Here is a 23,255-nt window from a genome sequence, read left to right on the forward strand (position 1 = left end):
CTGTGCCACCCAAGGAGGTGCAACTCACTGAAACACAATCTTTCCACTGCTGCTCCTTGCACGCAGATGGTGAGGTGAGTAATTTGTTTCATCCTTTAGATTGTGGCCCAGGATGCATCAGCCTTGCTGTGCGCTGTAGCCTTGCCATCTCTTCTCCCCTTCCCAGCATCATGTTCCCGTAGGGTGATCATCCCCTGTACTCCCCAGCATACAAGAGCTGGGGAGAAGGAAAGTTCCTTGTATGTCCCTGTGCACAGGTTAAAAGTCCCATTTACTTTGATGGGAGCAGAGTTAGGTTAACAGTGAGTGCTTTTGAAAATCTCACCCTGAAGTTCTACTGGAAGTCTAGAAGATGGATGAGCATCACAGATAATAAATAAGAGTGCATATAGGATAAGAGGTGAAGTTTCAGGAAAAACCTTGCTGATCAGAATCTATGTGATTTTAATCCACACACACTGCAATTTGCAAGTGTTCTTTTTAATCATCTATCATTTTTAATTATATTTATTTTTCTAGCAACACTAGGAGTGATGGCTTTCATTTAAGTTGTTAGAATGGTTTCCATTATGAAAATCTATTTTTAGTTGCTTAGAACTAGAGTCGGTCAGAGAAACTGTCACAGAACCATATTCCACTGAAGTCAAAATGCTTCACAAAATCAGTCCAATTTCACCAGAATTTTTATTTGGAAGAAAAAAATGTTGTATTATAACATACAATATAATTTTTTTAAAAAGTCAAAATTTAAATAAAACATTCTAATCAACTTGAAACATTTTCTATCCTGGACTTTTTCTTCAGAGAATTTCAAAATTCTGTTTTCCCTCCAGTTTGGAATGAAGGCATATTTCAAAATCTTGAACTTTTTTCATGAACCAGAACTTCCATCCTCTTCATTGCTCTAATTAAAAACATTTCCGCACCACACACTTTAGAGATGAAATTCACCACCACTGATCTCTTTTCAAAGGTGATTCTTGAGATAAACCCTTTTAGTCGTTTTAGAAGTGCAGGTGTGTGGAAAAAAAAACATGTTTGGGCAAGTGCCTTTCCCACAAATTTTGGCAGGTCAGAAGACAATACTTAAAGTTAGGCACATGCTTAAGTAGCTTCCTGAACTGGGGGGCTAAAGATCTTAACTCCACCGTGCTGCTTTCCCATTCGCTATAGGGGAGAATGAAAGGCAAGCGTCAGCTTAGATACTGCAGGGGTGAGTGCTTTAGAAATAACATAAAAGGATGCATCTGACAGCAGAATTTTCCCTTATTTTCCATACCTCTCACCAAGTTGTTTTAAGGTTTGGTTGCCCAGAAACTGGAACCCACTTAACTACATTCATTTTCATTCACAGGGTTAGTTACTTGGGTGCAAATCTAACCCACTTATTTCGGGTTAGCAGGGTCCTATTTCTTCAAAATGTAAGTCGTTTTTAACCAAAATACCCAATTCCAAATGAGACATACAATATTTTAACCAAATACAAATGACTCTCAACAAAACAGGCAGAGCTCGCACAGCGGAGCACGCGAAGGGCGTTGTGTGCCACCCTTCACCAACACAGCTGGGGGTTGTTTTTCATGGGGAAAAATTCCGTTAAAGAGAGGATTTTCGAAATTTACGGGGGGGGGGGGTTGGTTATGCCTTGATCCCGCCATGCCTGTGGCCCCCGCCCGTGGAACCTACGGGCTTTTCTTCTCCACTTCCCAGTCGGCCAGCAGCGGGCCGAGCTACGAGGGGCCCCGCGCTCCCGCCCTGCTCGCGTGGGGGGGGGACGACCCCGCGCCCGGGCTGAGTCACCAGCTGCCCCGGCGGAGCTGTGGGGCTCCTCGGGCCTGGGACCCGCGTGGATGCGGGGGAGCGGGGATGACGCGCTCGCCAGGAGTCAGGATGACGCAGTCCACGTGTCGGGGGGATTTAAAAGTTTGGGAAGGGACCGCGGGCTCCGCAGCTCGGCGACTCCAGAGCGGGAGGGAAGCGAGACACGCAGCAGCGGGCGAGGCGGGAAGGGCTCCGCGGCGCAGACTCGGGGCCAGCCGGGCCGCCCTTCGGCGGACACCATGCTCAGGAGAGGCGCTTGCCAGCGGCAGCCCCCTGTTCAGCACCGCGCCGCCGCCTCCTCCCGCGGCAGCCAGCCCCGCCTTAGGAACCAGCCGGGGGGCCACCGCAACGTGCCAGGAGCCCCCCTGCTATTGCTCTTCCTGGTCCTCGCCTCCTGGACGTGCGCCTGCCAAGGTGAGAAGCAGCCCAGCCCCCAGAGCCTGCCCCTCTGGGGTGCCTCTAGCTGCTGCTGGGTCCTGCCGCTTCCTAGCCCCATCCCCGCCCCTCTCTGCTCCCCTTGGCGGCGTGCTGGCTTCCAGGGGGTTCCCCGCGAGTCCCTCTCTTTCTCGGGGGGCTTAGGCTGAGAGAGAGCGAGAGAGAACGGGTGGGTGAGGTGAAACCTTTTATTGGACCAGCTTTGGTTGGTGAAAGAGACAAGCTTTCCAGCCCCTCCCGGGCTACAACTGCACTGCATACAAGGCTTGGGCTAGTGTAAGCGTTCAGGGGCGCTGACTCTCCAACTCTCACTCCAAGTACCTGAGACCGTTTATTCAGGGATGCAGCTACCTGAAAAGATGCAAGGTGTCCAGTAGGAAGACTTCCGGAGTGGGAGTCTCCTAATCTGGTGTAGCCACCGAGTGTATGTGCTTCATCTATGTTTGTAGCTCACAGGAGAGGTAATGGGGCGGAAGGGAGACTTGGGACCGACCCTTGCACTGAACCTAGCAGAGAAATAAGACGTTTGTGGTAATCATCCGTTTCTAAACATGCGGATGGAGTGAGCAGTGATACTGAATACAGAAAACCTTCTCTTGAGTTTAAGAGCAACGAAATTAGGAGTCCAGGCCGCTACCTTAAGCACATACAGAGGTACCCCCCAGACATGCACACCCTTATAAAGAAGTCCCTAGGAAATATTTTGGTAGGGATAAAAGCAATCGGATCCTATAAATTCTAAACTGTGATAGAAGTTAATAGAGAATGATGTCCTTTCTCTAGATTAATTGAATCATGCCTCAGAATTCTATATACTGTACTTCACTTTTTAAATTCTATAGGATGGTTTAAAACAACTCTAGAAAGGAGAACAGATTGTTACATACTATGGGACATCACAGACATTTCATTTGCCTTTGAAAATAATGTGGCAATCACAGAGAAGAGCTCTGTAATGGCACAAAGTCCTGTAAATATTGCTAGCCACTGTTTTGTTTGAGTCTCTCTCATTACTTTCAGAACAGTACTCCAAACCATATTGCGTACCAAGATACATACCGCAGTACCTCAGCGCATCAGGGCAGGTTATAGATACCACTGTGGCAACCTCGCGGAATTTCTTATTCATATTACTGCTTATACATTTTTATTCATGTGAAGCAAGAATAGTGTAATAATCCTGTATATATCATTTTGAAAAGTTTCAAAAACAAGTACTGCACATGATTATTAGTTAATTTTCACACACCCAAGTCTGCAATTTTATATATATTGATTGTAAAGGCATGAAGTTCAAATTTAGAAAGAACTATGGAAAAGTTAATTTATTAAAACTAATATTATTTTAAACCAAAAACTTGGCGTAAACGCAAATGACAAGGCATGAAATATTTTTTTCTTTATTGCTACTCTGAGTAAAAAAGGGTTCAGTGTTCTCAAACAATTTATTTTAAAGGAAAAAAATAATCAACTATTCTACAGCCTCATTTCATTTGAAAGGCATAAGACATTAAATCTGAAAATTATGCATTTATAAAGGTGTTATAATATAATTTGTATTTTATAGTAATTCTATTCTGCATATCTCCAGATGCCTTACAAAGTAGTTAGTTATGTATTCATTGAGGAGGAATGTCACACAATAAGTCATCACACGATGAGTATTTTTGCTTTGCTTGTGCTGCTTATCTGAACGTTGCTTTTCGTTTGTGAGTCTATGATATTTAAATGCACCAGGAAGGAGGGAGGTTTAAATCATACTAAGTACTCTGGTGTGGCCCTTTTTTTGAAAAAGTAAATTCTTTTTGAAATTGTATAGCTACACAGATATTGGGCATAACTCTGAATTTTTTGAGTGTCCAAACTCCTTTTGAAGTTTTTGATGCTACTATTTCCTTTCAAAGGATCCACTTGAAATAGAGTGATATTTACTTGCCCTCTAAAGGATGATGGGACCCGTCTTGGTGTGTGCCCAATGATTTCAGCTCATGGGAGTTGCATGCATTCAACATCTCACAGGATCAGGCCCATAATGATTACAGAGTGAGGTAACCAATAACCTTTGCTTAAAGAAGACTGTGTGCAGATTTAAAACTATAGTACCTATTTTTAATTTAAGAGAACATACTTGTGAAACTAAATATATTCATACTGATTAATCCAATATCTGATGATGTGTAGCAATGAATAAAGATCAGATTCAGCTCCTATTAAAATCAATGGAAACCACCACTGATTTTAGTGGCAGTTGGATCATGTTCTAAATCTAAAAAGAATTATGTTCTTTGTGCAGCCAAAATTCCCCTTAACCTTAAATGAATATAAATCATATTACCAAAGTATATAATGCAGTGGCCATTAGACATTGATTAGGCATAAACTTGTTAAGGTGGAGTAGAGAGATGTTTAAATTTCTGCGAATCCTATGTGTAAAATGAAATTCTACAGTAGTCTTAAATAGTTAATAGTGTACAGCATGTGGAGTCATTTTAAAATGTACCAATATAAAAATAAGCAAGGCTTTAAGTACCTTTTCTTGTCAATATTGTTAGTGTTTCATCTTCTTTGTCTCCATATTACTCTAATGTAAGAAGGCAAGTGTTATACATGTGATAATTATACAAAGACATTCTCAACAAACATCATGAGTAAAATTGTAGAATGCCATGGATATCTTTTGTGCACCCCAAATCAAATTCCTTTAATTATTCAATACAATACAATGTTGTCACTACAGTAGTTATTTTCACAAGACACTCAAGAAGGCAACATTTCATTTTCTCTTAACTAAAGTTTCTATAACATTTTAATTCTGGAGTCTGAGTAAATTTAAACCATAAAGTTAATCAACTTCTATTCATATTGATAGACTTGATCTGATATTACTAAACTAGTGAAATAGCTGAAAGAGTTAATCTTTTTTACACTGTAAAGTCAGTATATGTCAACTTGAAGAACTTAACACACTGAAATGTGAATCCTTTTAGTTCATAAACTGAAATTCTGAATAACATATTTAAAATATATTTATTTTTATTTTGGAAATGACAGGCCCACCCTGAAAAGTGCCGAGTACCCTAAAAACCCAATGATTTCAGATTGAAATGGAATCAGAATGGAACAGAGTTAGGTTTTTTGGGTGCTTCTGCACTCCTCACTGGAGAGGCTTAGAACCTTATGTTTGGACTTTATATTAGTAAGCAACAAATTATTTACTTAAAAAACCAAACAAACAACCACAGACTTAATTCCTGAATCGAGGATTGGTAACTTTAGGGGCCAATGTTGTAATCCTGCCAGCCTTGTTCATGTGAATAGTCCCAGGATATGTCTACACAGCAATTAGACACCTATGGCTGGCCCGACCCAGCTAACTTGGGCTCATGGGGCTTGGGCAAAGGGGCTGTTTATCTGTGGTGTTCAGGTTCAGGCTAACCAGAATTACTAGATCCAGGGTCGGGATAATTGTAGACAAGAATCAAATAAAAGTCTCAAGAGACTGGTAAATACACTACATACCGAGCAGAGGAAAAGTATTTAGAGCTGGCTGCTTTTAACTACTTATTTTACACTTATGGATGTAAAATCTGACTTGTGGTATTATGGTGATATCACTGACCCTTCCCATTGCTAAGGCTGTGTTGTATTTTCAGTTAAAGCAAGATTTAAATCCTTAGGTGTTTTTTTTTTGTAAAAATTAATCATCCCCAGGCTTACAGTATCTGCTCAGCAGATCCTAATTACATTTACTATACAATTATATTATTAAATTAGTTATTCTGAACCTTTACAAATCTCTCCTTTTTAAAATTTAGCATAGTTCTAAGCTTTATAATAACAAGATGCTTATAACACTAGGATTTCATACTTCATATTCATCATTTGTCATTAGATCTCCCAAATAGACTTATTTTAAAAATCAGTCCTCTAAAAACCAAAAGTGTTAACTATATTTGCAAAAAGAAAAGGAGTACTTGTGGCACCTTAGAGACTAAACAATTTATTTGAGCATAAGCATCAAATGAAGGATGCATCCAATGAAGTGAGCTGTAGCTCACGAAAGCTTATGCTCAAATAAATTGGTTAGTCTCTAAGGTGCCACAAGTACTCCTTTTCTTTTTGCGAATACAGACTAACACGGCTGCTACTCTGAAACCTGTTAACTATATTGTTTGACATTACTCTGCAGTAATGGAGCTGAGGTACAGATGTAGAGAAATAGAGATATAGCTAATGGAGAAAGCATTCCTTAGAGGATAAGGGCTTTCTCACGGGTCAGCCAGTTAAATAATTCACTGTTTCACTGGCTGAGCTTGTCTTCTCGATCTCCTGTACTTTAGAGAGTCTGCAGGATGATGTTGCTCTTCTGCCAACTTCCTAATGGTTGCAGAAGATATTCTGCCATCCCACCATCTGTGCACCACCAGGTTCTCTCCTGGACTTTGTGCGCGCTTTGGGAAACCCTGTTGCCAGCTGCTCCCTCATCCAGTGCTCTCTAATCCCAAACACTTCCACCCCTTCAGTATCCTCCACTGTACCTACATTCCTACATATTTATGATTGTAAACTAAGGCCCCAGTTCAGGAAAGCATTTAAGCATGTGCTTAACTCAGTATTTCAAATCCCAAGCTTTTAAAAATTGTGTATCAGGACTCCCAAAATCAGTAGATTAGTTTAAAAAAATGTGATTTTTAAAAAGACATAGAATTGGGGTTTTCTGGTTTTTAAGTCTTTAGTGTGCACATGGGTCATTTTTTCAAGCTTTTCTCAGCAAGTATGAGGGCTAGAAATTTAATTTTAGCTTTCATTTAACAAAAAAATGAAAGTCCTACCTAATTACATGCCTCCAGAAGCTGTGCATTCATGAAAAACTCCAAATATCAGGAGACCCACAATAAAATTATGGGAGCTGGCAATGCTGTTACTTTAAACTCATGGTTAAAATTATTTTGTTATTGTTTGTTATTTGTTTGTATTATCATAGCGCCCAGGAGCTCAGTCATGGACCAGGAGCCCATATTCTAGGCACTGTACAATCAGAAAAGGCTGTTTCTGCCCAAAAGGGTTTACAATCTAAATATAGGATAAGAGACAACAGATGGATGCAGACTAACAGGGGAATACAAGGAAACAATGAGACCATATTGCTCAGCATGACAGGCAGTTGTCTCAGCAGATCAGTGACCTGTTAAGTTTTTGTAGGCATCATGGCAAAGGAGAGTTTTAAAAAGGGTTATGAAGGAGAATAATAGTTGCGTGATATTTATGTGGAGCACCTTCCAAGCATGAGGGGTAGCATCAGAGAAAGTTCAAAGGTACTTGTTTGAAAACAAGTGGTTGATGGAGGATGGTATCATGGGCCAATTTCAGTTGGAAATAACAGCTAAGTAGTGAATGAGAGATGATAGGTAGAGTGGGGATAGGCCATGAAGGGCCTTTAAAGTGAAGATGAGTAGCTTACATTTGATGTGATAAAGAGGGAATGCAAAGAAAGGGGTGAGATGGTCAAAGTGACACAGGCTAGGAAAATGATCTTTGCAGCAGCTTTCTCAACAGATATGAGCAGGGCAAGACTGACAACGCCAGACAGAAGTAATTGAAACTAGAGACTGAAAACCTAGATGAGAGTTTTAGCTGTGTGGATGGTTAGGAAAGAGATGTTATGCAGAAAGTTTGCAAAACTTAGACATAGCCTGGATATGAGGACTTAGAAAGAAGTCCAAATCAAACATGATGCTTGGGTTATGGATCAGAATGACATGCAGGATGCTGGTATTGTCCACAGTGATCAAGAAAGGAGGTAGCAGGTGGGGCTTAGGGGAAGACTAAGGGTTATGTTTTATCCATGTTGGAGCTTGACCTGACAACTTGACATCCATGAGGAGATGACAGAGAGACAGTCAAGATTTTGGTTTGGATAGCATAAGTGCTGGAACTAGGGGGGAAGCCGCACCCCGTGGTTTGAAGTGGTTTCCATCATACACAGGGATAACAGTTTGGTTCAGTGGCTCTCAGCACCCCCACTATACAAACTGTTCCAGTACCTCCGCTGGACAGAAGAAGATGGGTCTGGAGTACAGAAGAAGATATGTAAGTCATCAGCATATAGATGGAAGTTGAATTTGTGTTTGCAGATGAGATTACCCAGAGATAAGGTGTAGAAGAAGAAGAAAAGGGGGCAAGAACTGAGCCCTGTGGAACTCCCACAGAAAGTTTGAGGGAAGATGAGGAGGATCCTCTGTAGGACATGCTGAAGGACTGATTAGAGAGGTAACGAGAACTTGCAGAAGGCAGAGTCACAGTAGCCAACGGGGGACAAGATTTCAAGAAGAGAAATATTGAAAGCTGGTAGGTCATGGAGGATGAGGATGGAGTATCGATTCTGAGCTTTGGCTACGAAAAGGTCATTAGTGACTTTTGCAAGAGCGGTTTCAGGGTCTAGGATGGAACTGGAGGAGAGTAACTCCAGACAGCAGTTGTATACAGTGCTTATGAGCTTAGACATGAAAGGATGATGGAGTGGTAGTTGAAGAGGCAAATGGGGTCAAGGGTGAGGTTTTTTTAGGATGGGAGAGATTAAAGCATGTGTATATTTTTGTGGGGAGCAAGCCAGAGGAGAGTGAGAAAGTTAAGCAGAAGAATAAGAGAGGATATGAGAGAGGGCACAAGGGAGATCAGGAGATGGGATAGGATGGAAGCACTGAGACAAACAGATGGGTTACTGAAAGAGGGCAGATGGGAAACTTCTGCACCTGTGACATGGGAGAAGAAGACAAGCTGTAGGAGTGGAAGGGGAAGTCGTGTTATTTTGTCAAATTATTCTTGAGAGAAATCAGTGAGATCTTGTGCAGAGAGAAAAATGGAGTCAGGAAAAGGGGAGGGTTTGAGGAGTGAGTCAAAGATGGCAAAAAGGTGGCTGAGATTGTGGGTGTGAGATTGACTTAAGTTGGAGAAGTAAAGTTTAGCAAGGAAAATGGCAGAACAGAAAGAAGAGAGACAGAATATGTAGTGGATGAAGTTAGCCTGATCATTGGATTGCCTCATAAGTGGCCTTTATGAGGCAATTCAATAGGGATGCCTTCCTGAATCATGGTTTAAGTGCTTAATTTTTTGACATGTCATTTCTATACATGGATATTTTATCCCTATATGGCAAAATTGTATACAATATATATCAATGAAGTCCATCTAGGTTACAAGATGAACACTGGATGAGGCAGTGGAGGGGGCAGTGATGGTGGCTGTAGGGCAGACAGTGCCTGTCTAGGGCTTAAAGCAGAGGATAGAGATGGAGGAAGGTCAGCTTAGCTATGTCACTCAGGGGAGTGAAAAAATGCACACCCTGAGACACCTCAGTAAGTCAACCTGAGCCCTGGTTGTAGAAATTGCTAGGTTAATGGAAGAATTCTTCTGTCAACATAGCTACTGCCTCTCGAGGGGATGGATTTACTATAGCAATTGGAAAAAATCCTTCTGTCGCCCTGGTAAGTGTCTATGCTACAGTGGCATAACTGCAGCTGTGTCACTGTAGCGTTTATACTGTCGATATCTCCTAAAGTCTTGGGAATAGAGCTGGCCAGGGGGAGGGAGAAGGAAACTGCAGAGCTGGTGAAACAATTGTACTTGCTCTGTTCAAAAGTTTATACTGCTGGCAGAGAAAACTCTAACCAATACTCAAGCTTTCCTGCCTGGTGCTCAAAGCTTTTCATGCTACCAGGCTCCTGTTGATTAATGTAAAAAGCTTTGAGAATTATACAGAAGCAGCTGGAGCATCAGTGAAAGTTTTCTCTTGCTCATCGGCAAAGATTATTATCTGCTCCCCAGCTTTACTTTCCGAATAGGTCCTTTCTCCAGCCCCAGCTATCACCCAAGTTTGGATACATTAATTAAAAACATAAAAGAAAACTGGGGAATTTTAACACAAAAATATTCATTAATTTGTAGTTAAGGTTGCTACAGTGTATTTCCTGCCACTAACATAAACACTGAGAGGCAAGGAAGGTGTAAATAGGGCTGGCGGGACATGGCTTCCTATCCTGCCAAAATGGTTGAGATTTCAAAAATTTTCCTGTTCCATATTGGGATGAAACTGAGACCCTTTTGAAGTTTTCATGAAAAGGGCATGTGTGAGAGACAAATAACCAAAGCTGAGTGATGAGAGCACTCACCTGGGATGTGGGGTACGCACATTCAGATCTCTGCGCTGCTTGATTTGGAGGGGAGTGCATCCGTCGTGCTGAATTAATATTTAACTAGTTGTACAAAATGGAATAGCTTCAACAGGAGAAATTTAGAGAGAACCACCCCAGACTAGCCAGGTAGTTGAGGCACTTGCCTGGGAAGAAAAGATTCAATTAAGTTTTGTCTGATTTGGTGCAGGGAGTTGAACTTAGGAGTCCCATATCTCAGGTCAGTGCTGCAACCACTAGGCTGTTGATCATTCTCCCCTCCTCTTGCAATTAAGATCAAAAATTCCATCCTGGACCTGAGAAACCTTCCCAACAAAAGTTTCAGCTGAACTGACCCTTTCCCGCGTGATGTTTTTCTTCTGACAAATTTCCATTTTCCAATGAAAAACCATTTTGATGGAAATTTCCAACCAGCTCTAGTCATAAGGCAACATTCACACCCAACTCAAAACTAAACTCCAGGCATTTGCCCATCACCATCACAATACTCCCTCATCCCAACACACTAATATGGTCCCTGAGAAACTCCTTTTCAATTCAACAATATTACCCTCAGAGCATACACCAACAAACTGTAAATTGTAAGGCTCCAGCTTGGCTCCAGCTTTCCAGTGTCACATAAATTAATAATTAACAGACATTTATTATCTTACAACAATCTTAGCATTTCCACATAGCATAGACCCAAAAGAGAGAGAATGCAAAGCTGATACACAACATTTTTATCTTGTCAAAAATGCCACCTTCAAAAAGTCAAAAAATCAAATGCTATCTGTACCACTCAACAAAATACACAAAATATTTCACATGTGAACATATAAAATATTACATATGTTTAGTGTAATATGCAATAAATTAACAAGTCAGAGCTGTAGTTAGTACATTCATCAAAGAATGAAAATAGTGAGAGTGAGACGAGCTCTTGGAGAGCTATGGGACTCGATAGATTTGCAGGAACTGGAATGGTTTTATTTAGACTGGGATTTTAGTTGTCTGGGACTGCTAGACAATGTTTCCCGCCTGAACACAGAGTTACATCAGCATGAATGTTGATGGAAATAGAATAACTTCCACAACTTTTACATATGGAGGGTCAAAATCTGCTGTTAGTTACATAAGCAGTGTAAATAATGTGAAATCTGACCTAGAATAGCTAAAATGTATGTACACCTTCCACCTTTGTGTAAGTCCATTTTCTTCAAGGAAGTTACTCTGAAGCTGTATTGTGAATGGCAAAATAAACTCTCTGCTCCAATGAAGAAAGCAACTTCATCAGACTACTTGACATACTATATAAAACTATATATATGAGATACTATATATATATATATATATATATGAGAAAAATCATTACAAATAGAATAATTATAGTCTTTGTTCTGTGGTATCCACTCTTTCTGTTTCCAGGTGTACCAGTGCCATCTCAAGAACTACAGGCAGAACAAGATTTGCAGCTGTGGAATGAAGTAAGTAGCAATATCTTCAAGTGTTGGATCAACCAGGTGTTTTAATAATATTCTGCTACAGTTTGACAGTTGTGGATGATTCTTGCTAATTTATTGTATAAAGGGGCAGGTATAAAAGATCAGAACACCACTGATGCATTATCATAGAGCCCATCCTCACACGGGGCCATATACTCCATATGACTCCTGCTACATGGCTGGAGTTTGAGACCTGCGGTCGTTTCCTGACATCCTTAATCATAGAGTTATTTTTTGGCATTCCACATCCTTTGCACAGGCTTCCCCCCAAAGAAGGAAACACTGAAGTACAAGAACTAATCAAGTCATCTCTGATCATAAGCAGAGTAGTTTCAGATTGGAGTGCATTGAAAAGTGTTCTTCCTACTGCTCTCATATGTACCAATCTTGCACTGAAAATATTTCTGACATACTGGTGGAGTCCTTCCTCCATCCCTTTCTACCTCTTCTACATAGATTGTACCCTTCTATATTGATTTTGGGGATGGGATGCAACCACTCTTTTCAGATTGCTGAATACTAAATATTTTGTCTTAACCCAAATACCCAAATGATCATTAGGCTGGGAGTTGGGAAGTTGTTAGAGCAAGGAGGAAATTATGTTGGCTCGTGCAGAGCTAGACTTGGCAGTGGGAAGCAAGCTTTCATTTAACTGGCAATGATTAGGCATATTTATGGGCCACAGAGAAAATATGTATAATAATGTAGAATACATACAATGTAGTGATTGTTACAGCAAAAGCTATTACTTCAGAGGTACAGTATACAGTACTAAAACACTTACTGAATCACATCCTAACATTTTGGTTCACTTGATATTGGATTATGTACTGCTTCAATTATATATTTTAACATTTTGGGTGCTGACTGATGTTATAGCATCTTGTATTCTCAGTTCTGAGTTTTTTGATTTATGTGCAAGTATTTTGATTACAATATTACATGCGTGTTAGGTGGCTTGAGAGCATTGTTCTCTTCCTTGTGATATGGACAAAGCATTGACATATAACACTTAGAAGGGCTTTACCTCAGGATATGCATACACTCACATCTGTCACATCCTTATGCTGTTAGAAAACAGGAGACTGATCATAGGAAGAGGATGCATTTTATATTATATATAATATATATAATGCATATTTTATAAAATCCTTATATATGCGCAGTAAACTTACTATTAAAAGTTCAAGACATTTCTTCTAAAAGGATGTGCACACAGTACTAATAAAACAACAGCAGCCATATACTTTCTTGCAAGCTTAAACCTAAAGAGTAATGCACAATTTTTCTTAGAAAGTTAACAAATCTGGGCTCTGGTGGACCAAAGGGATAGGGATAGAGGAAGTTCCTGAGTCAAAGACCCCTCCCAGGGAATGCCTTGCTGCCAACCTCTGCTCCCTTTTAAACTCAGGAGTATTAGTGCAAACACCCGCACCAATTACAGCCATTGTGATACTGATCATATGAGTTGATGGACAATCTCTCAGGAAAATGGGCCCCAAACCACTTAGGGGTTTAGATGAAAAATCAGAAACTTAGAAGACATTGTTTTATACATCCCTGCAATTAGACATGTTATAACAAAAGGCTTGCTTCTGCTCTCATTGAAGACAAAATTCCCATTGATCTCAGTGGATGCAGGATCAGTCCATAATATGATTAACTCTGCATAAAATGATATAACAATCAATTACAAAAACTGTGTGTTTTACAGCAGAGTTAATGTGGGATTGGATTATATATGGCAAGACTGCAAACTAATAAAAGAGATACAGCCATCTCCTGGTAGTAGGATCCTCCAAATCACGGTAGTCGTCTAGGTTATGAGAATGAGCAGTTCCATTTGGTTCCTTTTAATTCTTACTAGCAGATCACTTGAGAGATAGCATCCCCAGAATAACAGAATACTTGTCAGGTCTTACTCTTAGGCTATGTCTTAACCAGGGCCGGCTCCAGGCACCAGCTTTCCAAGCAGGTGCTTGGGGCGGCAATTAGAATGGGGCGGCACTTCGTGTCCCGCGGTGGCAATTCGGCAGCGACTGCTTGTGGTGGCAAAATTGCTAGAGCCGTCCCTGGTCTTAACTGCAATAATGGGGTGTGAGTGCAGCTCATAGAGATGTATTCAAACCATCTTTAATCTAGATAGCTTTAGTACCAAGCAGCGAAGCTGGGGCAGCACATACTTCAGTATGGTCTATATACGCCCACTCTGAACCCTAGGTAATTACTTGCATGGTTAGCCTATGCTGAAGCATGTGCTGCTGAAGTTTTGCTACTCCAGGACCCAAGATAGCTAGATTAAAGCTATCTTAGTATGTCTACATGAGCCAGAATCTCACAACGTAGTTGCTGGGGAATTTAATGCACTTGTACTGTCTGTCTCTTTCTCTCTCTCACACACACACCTGTATGTCCTACATTAATACAGTATCTAAGTACTTCACAATTTTTAATCATCATAACACCCCTCTGATGTAGAAAAGAGGAGGAAGGTAGTGAGGAGATAAATCTGTAAAAATAAAAATTATAGGTTTTTTTTAATGTGAGTTCTTGATTTTTAGCAGTCTCTGAGTCTAGAGATTCTTCTCAACTCAACCATTTAAAAGTAGATTTTGGCTGACAGATTCTCAGTGTTGCTCTCCACTGAGGCCAAGATGGCCTACCTCTTATCTTGCTTAGTGTTCATGAATTACAATAACCCTCTAACAGAGACCTCCAGCAGCAGGAAGGTATTGCGCTGGGTGGGAATCAGGCTCAAAGCCTGGGATCCCAAAATATGATTTTTGAATTGGTCTATTTTATCCACTTCTGCTTTACACCTATACATTTTCAACACTAGGCCCACAGTAGCAAAATTTAATAATCTGTTAGTATTCCCAGAGTCATGGAGATTCAGCAAAAGGGGGTCAGGGAGACATTTTAACATTAAAGGCTATTTGGAGAGGGAGCCTGGTGAGCTACTAGCTTCCCCTCAATCTCTCCTAATGTTTTTTTCATATGATTAATTTCTGAGCAGAAAAGCTTCTCCTAAGGCACCTGAACCAACATTATTTGTATCTTCTTTTGTAACTTGTGCTTGCCAAGTAGTAGCGTTTGGAGTTCTTTATCTCTGATATTTATTATAGAACTTATTGTATTGTCCAGTCTTTTTTGAAAACCACTTCCCTGGAACATAATGCATGATTGAGAGAGTGATTGCAAAAGATATTTGTCATCTGGACTAAAAATATGGAATATTTTATGGAAAATATGTATGACATGCTACCGTACATTGCAAGTGACACAAATTTTACACTGTCATGGAAAGTTAAACCTCCTCCTTTTTTTTTTTAATTTCCCTACAGTAGTATATTGTGGTCCTGCATTCTGGGCTTTGGTAACCCTTCCTTTTTCATTATAAAATACGGTATAATTCCAGTTATCTGAATCCCTTTTATCTGAAAATCCTAGTTATCTGAAGCCACATTCTGTCCCCCATGTTGCCCTATATTAATCACCTGCTTTATCTAATCACTTAGTGCTAATCAACAGCTTTATATTTGTATAGTGGTTCTGAGCAGTTACTGAAATGTAATCCTGTTTCACCAGCAACAGCATATTGGCAGGACCATGTCAAAAAGAAAAAGATCTGTGCTGGATCTAAAGCAGAAGTATTAAGCGAACAGCAGCATTACTCCCTTCATTCCCCATATGATTGTATCAGCAAAACTGCAGCTCAGAATAGCACTTCCATAATTTATCCAAGTACCTGGTGTGACAGGTTCGAGCTAGATGGCTATAGGAGAGTAATAGAAGGCAGATATATTAGCCCCAGGCTAAGTAGGTCCCTTTTCCCTGGGTAAGGTAACAGGGAAGGTTCCAGAACAATCAGGAACCTTCTGGAGACAATTAAGACAGGCCGATTAGAACACCTGCAGCCAATCAAGAAGCTGCTAGAATCAATTAAGGCAGGCTAATCAGGGTACCTGGGTTTTAAAAAGGAGCTCACTTCAGTTTGTGGTGTGCGTGTGAGGAGCTGGGAGCAAGAGGCACTAGGAGCTGAGAGTGAGAACGCAGACTGAGGTGTACAAGCATTATCAGACACCAGGAGGAAGGTCCTATGGTGAGAATAAAGAAGGTGTTGGGAGGAGGCCATGGGGAAGTAGCCCAGGGAATTGTAGCTGTCGCACAGCTGTTCCAGGAGGCACTCTAGACAGCTGTATTCCACAGGGCCCTGGGCTGGAACCCGGAGAAGAGGGTGGGCCCGGGTTCCCCCCAAATCCTCCCAACTCCTGTTCAGACACAGAAGGAGTCGACCTGGACTGTGAATTCAGAAAAACGGCCATGCTGAGAGCTGCCGTGAAGCTCCAAGGCGAGCAAATCCACCATTAAGCGCAAGACCCACCAAGGCAGAGCAGGAACTTTGTCACACTGGTTATCTGAAAGTTTTGGATGTGTCCCAGGCCATTTGGATAAATGGGAGTGTACTGTACTCTTGAACTTTCTTCACTGAAAATATTAATTACTTGAATTCATATGCCTTTGAGTCCCCTATTTCCCTTTCTTCACTCTCTCTCTCTCCTGGATTACTAGAGAACTGATCAATAAGTGTCTATTCCTGTCACTGGTGTTGTATGTTATGTAGGTGGTCCACAGTCCACAATCAGTCACACCTCCAGCAGGGCCCTTTGGTCTGAGTTCAACTTCCTTGGAATATATCTCACATTGGCAATGAAATTTTTAATATATATATGGCATCCCCTTTAAACCAACCCTGTGAGGTGTTGAGGGTCCTTAGTGTCTCACAGAAGGGGTGGCATACACACCATAGCTCCAGTGAGATATACATATTGTAAATCCCCAGGGCTGGCCCACAAAATTTTGGCATCTGAGTTGGGGAGCTCAAATGACGCCCCCATGTCCCCTTGCTTGGGCCAAAACTTTGAAAGTTCTCAATTATGCCTTCGTCCTGTTCTTCTCCTCTCATGGTACTGCTCTGCTACCTACCCCAATAAAGGAGAACTAACAACTTAAAATGCCTTGTTCAAAAATTTTAAGTAACACTTAACTTTCAAATGCCTGAACAGCAAATGTAACTTTTCTTGTCTGCATAGAAAACACTGGCATTTCTATCTGTTTGAGTAATAAAAGTGGTGCTTTCCGTGCCTTCTTGGTTGCAAAGATTTGAACTGCTTCCTGCTGAAGGTCCACAGTTTGGGCCAGCTCATGCTCTGTTGAGATGGTTGCAAGGCCAACCAGCCTCTCCTGTGTCACTGTGGAGCATAGATGTGTTTTTATTAACTTCAGCTTGGAGAAGCTGCGTTCTCCACTGGCAACGGTTACAGGAAGTGTTAGAAGTATGCGCAGAGGAATAAAAGCATTTGGAAAGAGGGTGGTCATCTTATTTGTTCACATACATTTCAGCAGGATCAACTCCAAAGGCTGTTCTGGAATATATCTTGAAAGGGCTTTCGTTCATCTCCTAAATCACTCGCATCAATATCGCGCATGTCATCATTTGTCAACACTGTCTCTAGTGCCCTGCATGGCTGGTGTAGGTCTTCCTCAAAACTCCTCACTGTACCTGGAATATCATACAACATCCCAAATATACTGCTGTGTTCCTTAAGCTGCATGAAACGTTCAGCTGACTGTATTGCACAATCTAGCACCTGGTTAAAGAATTCAACTTTGAATTGTTGTTTGGGGTCTCTTATGGGATTATCCCTTGCCTCTTAATCAAAATGTCTTCTTCTTTGGTGACTCTTGTATTGTTGAATGGGTGGGAAAATAACTTCAGTGTGAAGTTCCTCTGCCAACTTCTGTGCACTCTTCAGAACGTTTTGAAATCCCTCATCTGACCGGTAAGACTGTAGGTATGACTTTGCTTTGTCAAGTTGTTCCATTGCTCCAGATATATCAAGGTCAACACCTTGGAGTCTCTTGCTTAGAACATTTATTTCAAACAGTATGTCATGCCACAACACTAAGCCACACAGAAATTAGAAGTGATGTATGTTTCTGGGGATTCCATTTCCCTCTGCCACTGTTCCACGAACAGTTCCTGTCATAGCATTATCCTCCATAATGGCTACTATGGCATCATCTATCTTCCCAATTTGGTGTTTAATAGGCTTTATCGCCTCCACTCGACTTTCCCATCATGTGGCACTCAGTGGTTTCAATGTCAGAGAGGATGTTCCCAGATGTTGCTTCAAAATTTGCCATTGATGAGAAAAATACATAGATGCTTTGAATTACATTAAAAAATTCAGCAGCCTCACTAGAAGCTGATACTGCATCACTGACCACCAAGTTCAATGAATGAGAACTGCATGGGACAAAAAAAGCTCGAGGGTTTAACTCGAATCCGTGTCTGCACTCCTCTCTTCTTTCCTTTCATGTCAGCACCATTATTGTAGCCCTGACTTCTCATGTCAGCGATCTCAATTCCCATATCTTCCAGCTTTTTAAGAAGCAGTAGTATCATCAATGCCAATAAATTGTAGAAAATGCTTTCTGACAGTCACCATTGCAGGGACATTTTCACTAGGTTCTGTGGTTGTTACAAAATGCACCATTAAAGTCATTTGTTCCGTATGGCTGATGTCAGGTGTGCAGTCCAGAATAACAGAGTAATATCTTGCCGACTTGCCACAATCTTCTCTTTGACTTTTTTCAGAGTAGCAGCCATGTTAGTCTGTATTCGCAAAAAGAAAAGGAGTACTTGTGGCACCTTAGAGACTAACAAATTTATTTGTGCATCTGATGAAGTGAGCTGTAGCTCACGAAAGCTTATGCTCAAATAAATGTGTTAGTCTCTAAGGTGCCACAAGTACTCCTTTTCTTTGACTTTTGTTGCCAGTAACTGTATGATCTCATTTTGAATTGTTTTTCCAAGGTAGTCGTGTGTGTACATTTCTTGGGTGGTGACTCTTCTTAGATGCTCCTGGAGTACAGCATCAAACTTAGCCATCAGCACCAAAATTTTAAGGAAGTTTCCATTGTTTGGCACATACAGCTGATCTGAAGTGCCATGCAATGCTAGGTTTTGGGTAGAAAGCATTCTCACAATGGCAATGAGCCTTTTCAGAACATTTTGCCTGTAAAGAGACTCTGATGCAATCTTCTCTTGATGCTGATCATCTATGGTGGCCTTTAACCTTAGTCTCATCTCAAGCTCTTTCCACCTAATGAATGCTCTCCGGTGATTTGCTGCTTTCTCATGGCATGCCAGATTTCTAGCCAGATTTTTCCAGTCCTTTGTTCCTGTAGAACCCAATGTGGCTGGAACATTAGATTGTCAGAGTTTGCAACAAAAACAGTATGCAGCATTCTGTGTTTGAGTACATAAGCCATGGCCTCTCCACTTTGTCACCATTGGGGACTTCACGCCAATAATGTGTCGGATGGAAACTTCTGTTTCCATTGTCTTTGGGGAACATGAAGTTTTTCACTTGCTGTGGCCCAGGCAGTACAAGGAAGTCCCTCAGGCTAGTGCTCAAGTGGGTCCACAGTCCTGGATCATCTAGACTTAAGGAACTAACCTCAGCAGCAGCTGTTTCTTGCACCTCCATCACACTCTTCTCTGATCTACACTTTTTCTTCAGGAATGTGCATGGTTACATCCATTTCAGATGGAGATATGGATGTTGCAATAGCTGCCAGGTCACCTGCACTCTGATTAACTGGAAGATCAGGCATCTCCTCACCACTCACATCCTCACTGGGGCCGGAAGGCTCACTGTGAACATTTGTGTCTGTGTATCTCAGGAGAGTTCCTTCCTGCTTAGATAGAAAAGCTTCCTTTGCGTTCTTTTTCTGAATGCTGCCTCAGAGGGGCTTTTTTTTCTTTCACTCATGACTCCTGTTCTGTGCCAGCTAGAGTGGCTCTCAACACTCAATTGAAGGGGACAAATAAGCAGGCTGGTAGCAGGGCCTGAGTGAGGGAAGAGATTAGCATCTTAAGGGCCTAACTGGCTCCTACTACTTCAGCTGTAGTTCTCCTCAAGCCTGTTCTCCTCAAGTGGGTTCAGGGAAGCAGCAGGAAACAGGAAGCTCCCTGGGAAGCTGGGGATAATCAGTCCAGGCTCCTGGGGGTGCTAGAGAGGTACATAAGAGGCTCCTCCTCTCTCTCCCTGCAGCTGCTGCTGCTTTCTGTTATTCCCTTTTACCCTTTCTCCTGCCTGCCTGTTATGTCTCTTGTGCCCTCCTTCCTCCAGCACAGCACTCCACCATCTCTGTGCATCTAGAGTGGAGAGAATACATACGCACCAGCAGCAGACACAATTTTCTACACTCTGGGTCCTAGTGGTGCCCACCTCACAGTCTGGAACCTGAGGCAGCCGCCTCAGTTTGCCTCATGGTAAGGCCAGCCGTGTAAATTCCTAGGAAAGCTGAAATTCAGTCTCAAGGGCACTCTTGGGGAGCCATGGCCTATGTACCTCCTGCATGGCGTTATTTTATTTAGAGTCTGGAATCCCAAAATGTTCCAGCTGCTTCAGAAGAGAGATCACAACCCCTGCCCAAAGAGTTTACAATTAGCTTTTAAGATATAACTGTCAGTGAAGGTGACAGATGGTAGGAAGTCGGAAAAGTGAGAAAGGATGAGGGGTGCAGAAATATGACCATGTGGTTACTGACATTGGGCATGTGCAAATCTCAGTTGTTCAGTCAAGGTTTTTACTTGAATAAAAATATATTTACATGCAGGGAACATGGGTGAAAGAGAGAGAAAATAACCCAGGTTTATGCTTCAGATAGCATGCAAAGCATATACAAACCACCTATTTTGATAATCCTATCATACCTTTTGGTACACCGAACGTTATTTGAAAATGTATATATTTTGTCTGTTTACTGTTCTGTCTGACTTTCTAAGATTAACATCTCAATTTTTACAGATCGATGGTGCATGTTCTGCTTATCTGTCCATCATAGATCCTCATCCTGAGGTGAGACTAGTTAAAGCGCTATTATTTTAACTATTTATCATTGTTTTTCAAGTGCCATTAAATAGGCAATCTGGTGTCTGAGTTCACATTTCCTTTTCAATAGGCATCCAGTGCACTGGAAGAACTTTGCTTTATGGTCATGGGATTTCTACAGAAACCTCAGGTAGTACAAATTTAAAACTATTTTACATTTCTGAATCATGATTTTCAGTATACTAGCTGCTTGAAACTTTAGAATAAATTGAGGATCTATGCAAACAGTAATTATCCCCAGCTTTCTGAGCTGGGCAATCCTTGGATAACCATGGATACTAGCTTGCCACAGCCTCCAGCTCCATGTTGTATAGTTACGGTGCTGCTCAGTTCCTGGAGGAATAGTATAAATCCATATCTCCTTCACTCTGCAATGCCTTATGGACCTCATCCAAAGCCCACTGAATCCATCTGGAAGACTGATTAGCTTTGGACCATTTGATTAGCTTTGTTTCCCAAACATAGGGCTTGGTCCAATCTCTCTCCGCTTGGAATATACAGTGTATGGAGTTTTTGTAGCTTATTGGTTAGAGTAACTACACAGCCTCCAGTGTAGGAATTAACTAGTTTCCTTAAGTTACCTGGGAGAGGAGTCTCCTGTCCTCCCTGCATTGGTACTTTACTTTTACTGGAGAATGAGGCCTCACACCTTGCTGAGTCATTAAAACATGAACTCCTTTAAGTCTATTAGTGTCAAAGCAATAAAGTTCTCCTATTCTGAATAGAGGAAAGAAGAAAGTGGCCCAGTAGTAGCATGTTAATGATTGTAAAGAAATGTATTTAATGACTAAAAAGGATTTATTTAGTCAAGTTTTCTGGTGGAAATCAGTATACAATACAGTTTTTGAAAGCAGCAGTTAACCACATTATATTTCTTGGGTTGTCAAATTATCAGAAGAGTAAAATGTTCCAAGAAAGAACCAAGATATTTAATGTTACTAAAACTGACCTTGGCTTGTTTTAGAAATTAAAGCATATATACCAATTATTGTTCCCACAGGGTTTAGAGGAAAAAGACAACACCAAAAGGGTAAGATTGTCATACATATTTTAGGTCACACTTATATTGTCAAGAAAACCGTAACCATTAACCTGTCCTGTAGTAAAATCCCACTTCTAATTTTTTCTGAACAGTTCTTATTTCATTATTCTAAGACTCATGACTCAGGCAATTCAGACATCATGGTAAGTTTCGCCACCCTCTTTGTGAGTACGTGTGTGCTTGTACTTAAAAACAAGACAGTATTCCTCTTAGCAGTAGTCTTGGTAGTCTCTCCAGCTGGAGATCAAGTTAATAATTTGTGGAGTTTTTTTATGACACAATATCCTTAATATTGTACATTTAAACAAAATTAAGGAATATCCAGGGAATGGTGCCTGTCTGAACATTGTAACTTCAAAAATCTAGGAAGGGTGCCACAAGACACTTGTTTATCCTAGAAAAACTAAAACCATGTTCATTTCTGGTATTTTATAAACAGCATATCTAATATAATTACATGTTGAAATTAAGATCTCATGTGCCTGATCCTCAGGTAGCGTTGACTGGTGGTGTTTCACCAAAGTCAATGGAGCTATGCTGATTTATACTAATTGAGGGGGTGGTCTTAAATGTTGACAACTATTAAATATATCTAATGAAGCATTTTAGAATCTTATATTTTGCCTAATTAAGATTTTTGGATTTCACAGTAAACAAAAAATAGAATAAATCAAATATCCTAATGTTTGATATTTAAAAATTTCTCATCACTCAGAGACTACATTTTGATCAGCTCTTGCTTTTAAAGTGCAGACATAACAGATATTTCTTTTCTATGTGCAACCATGCTCTTTCATTGTGCAGCACTGCGTTTTGAGTGTAATATTCAGACTTTTCACTTTTTGGTAATCATTCTGTCATGTTTATGTTCACTGTTGTCTTGCTCTATATGTTTCCACTGGGAATATACTACATCATTGCTAGAGCACAGTACAAGTTATTTTCTAACCCTCCAGTGAAAGAGTGTTAAAGCTATAGTCAATATGTTTCCTGGTTATCATCCATAGACCCAATGCAGCTTAGTTTAGTGATAGCACTTTGCTAGCTGCTTTGGGACTTTATTTGCTGTTTAGGTTTGACACTTTTTCTACTGCATGAAATGCTATTTTCTTTATGCACCTGCTCTGTTTCTGTACCCTACAAATGTAGGAAAATGACTGTCATTTTGCCTATTAACTCTGCTGTAACTTTGATTAAATTACTATTGTAACAAATGACCTCTTTTTTGTTGCACTTTGTATAAAAGTAATCCGATATGCACTGTTTTTCCATGTTGTGAACCATGTTTTCTTGTTTAAACAAGGGGATCAATTTGGTC

At 40.8% G+C, this 23,255-nt stretch overlaps 1 protein-coding gene across 3 annotated transcripts in view; it reads left to right on the forward strand.

Annotated features, from left to right (window-relative positions):
* Positions 1–1,818: 1,818 nt before the first annotated feature.
* Positions 1,819–23,255, forward strand: part of NMU (neuromedin U) — a 40,035-nt gene continuing 18,598 nt past the window's right edge. Inside the window, exons 1-6 of one of the 3 annotated variants that reach the window (XM_073340097.1) lie at positions 1,819–2,235; positions 11,853–11,911; positions 20,812–20,862; positions 20,966–21,025; positions 21,896–21,925; positions 22,030–22,080. In XM_073340097.1, coding sequence (XP_073196198.1) covers positions 1,851–2,235; positions 11,853–11,911; positions 20,812–20,862; positions 20,966–21,025; positions 21,896–21,925; positions 22,030–22,080 — 636 coding nt within the window. In that variant the 5' untranslated portion in view covers positions 1,819–1,850. The remainder of the gene's footprint in view (positions 2,236–11,852; positions 11,912–20,811; positions 20,863–20,965; positions 21,026–21,895; positions 21,926–22,029; positions 22,081–23,255) is intronic. The other 2 variants (XM_073340098.1, XM_073340099.1) reach the window with 2 other exon arrangements.

Source organism: Lepidochelys kempii, chromosome 4 (assembly GCF_965140285.1).
Source record: "Lepidochelys kempii isolate rLepKem1 chromosome 4, rLepKem1.hap1, whole genome shotgun sequence".
Lineage (NCBI taxonomy): Eukaryota > Metazoa > Chordata > Testudines > Cheloniidae > Lepidochelys > Lepidochelys kempii.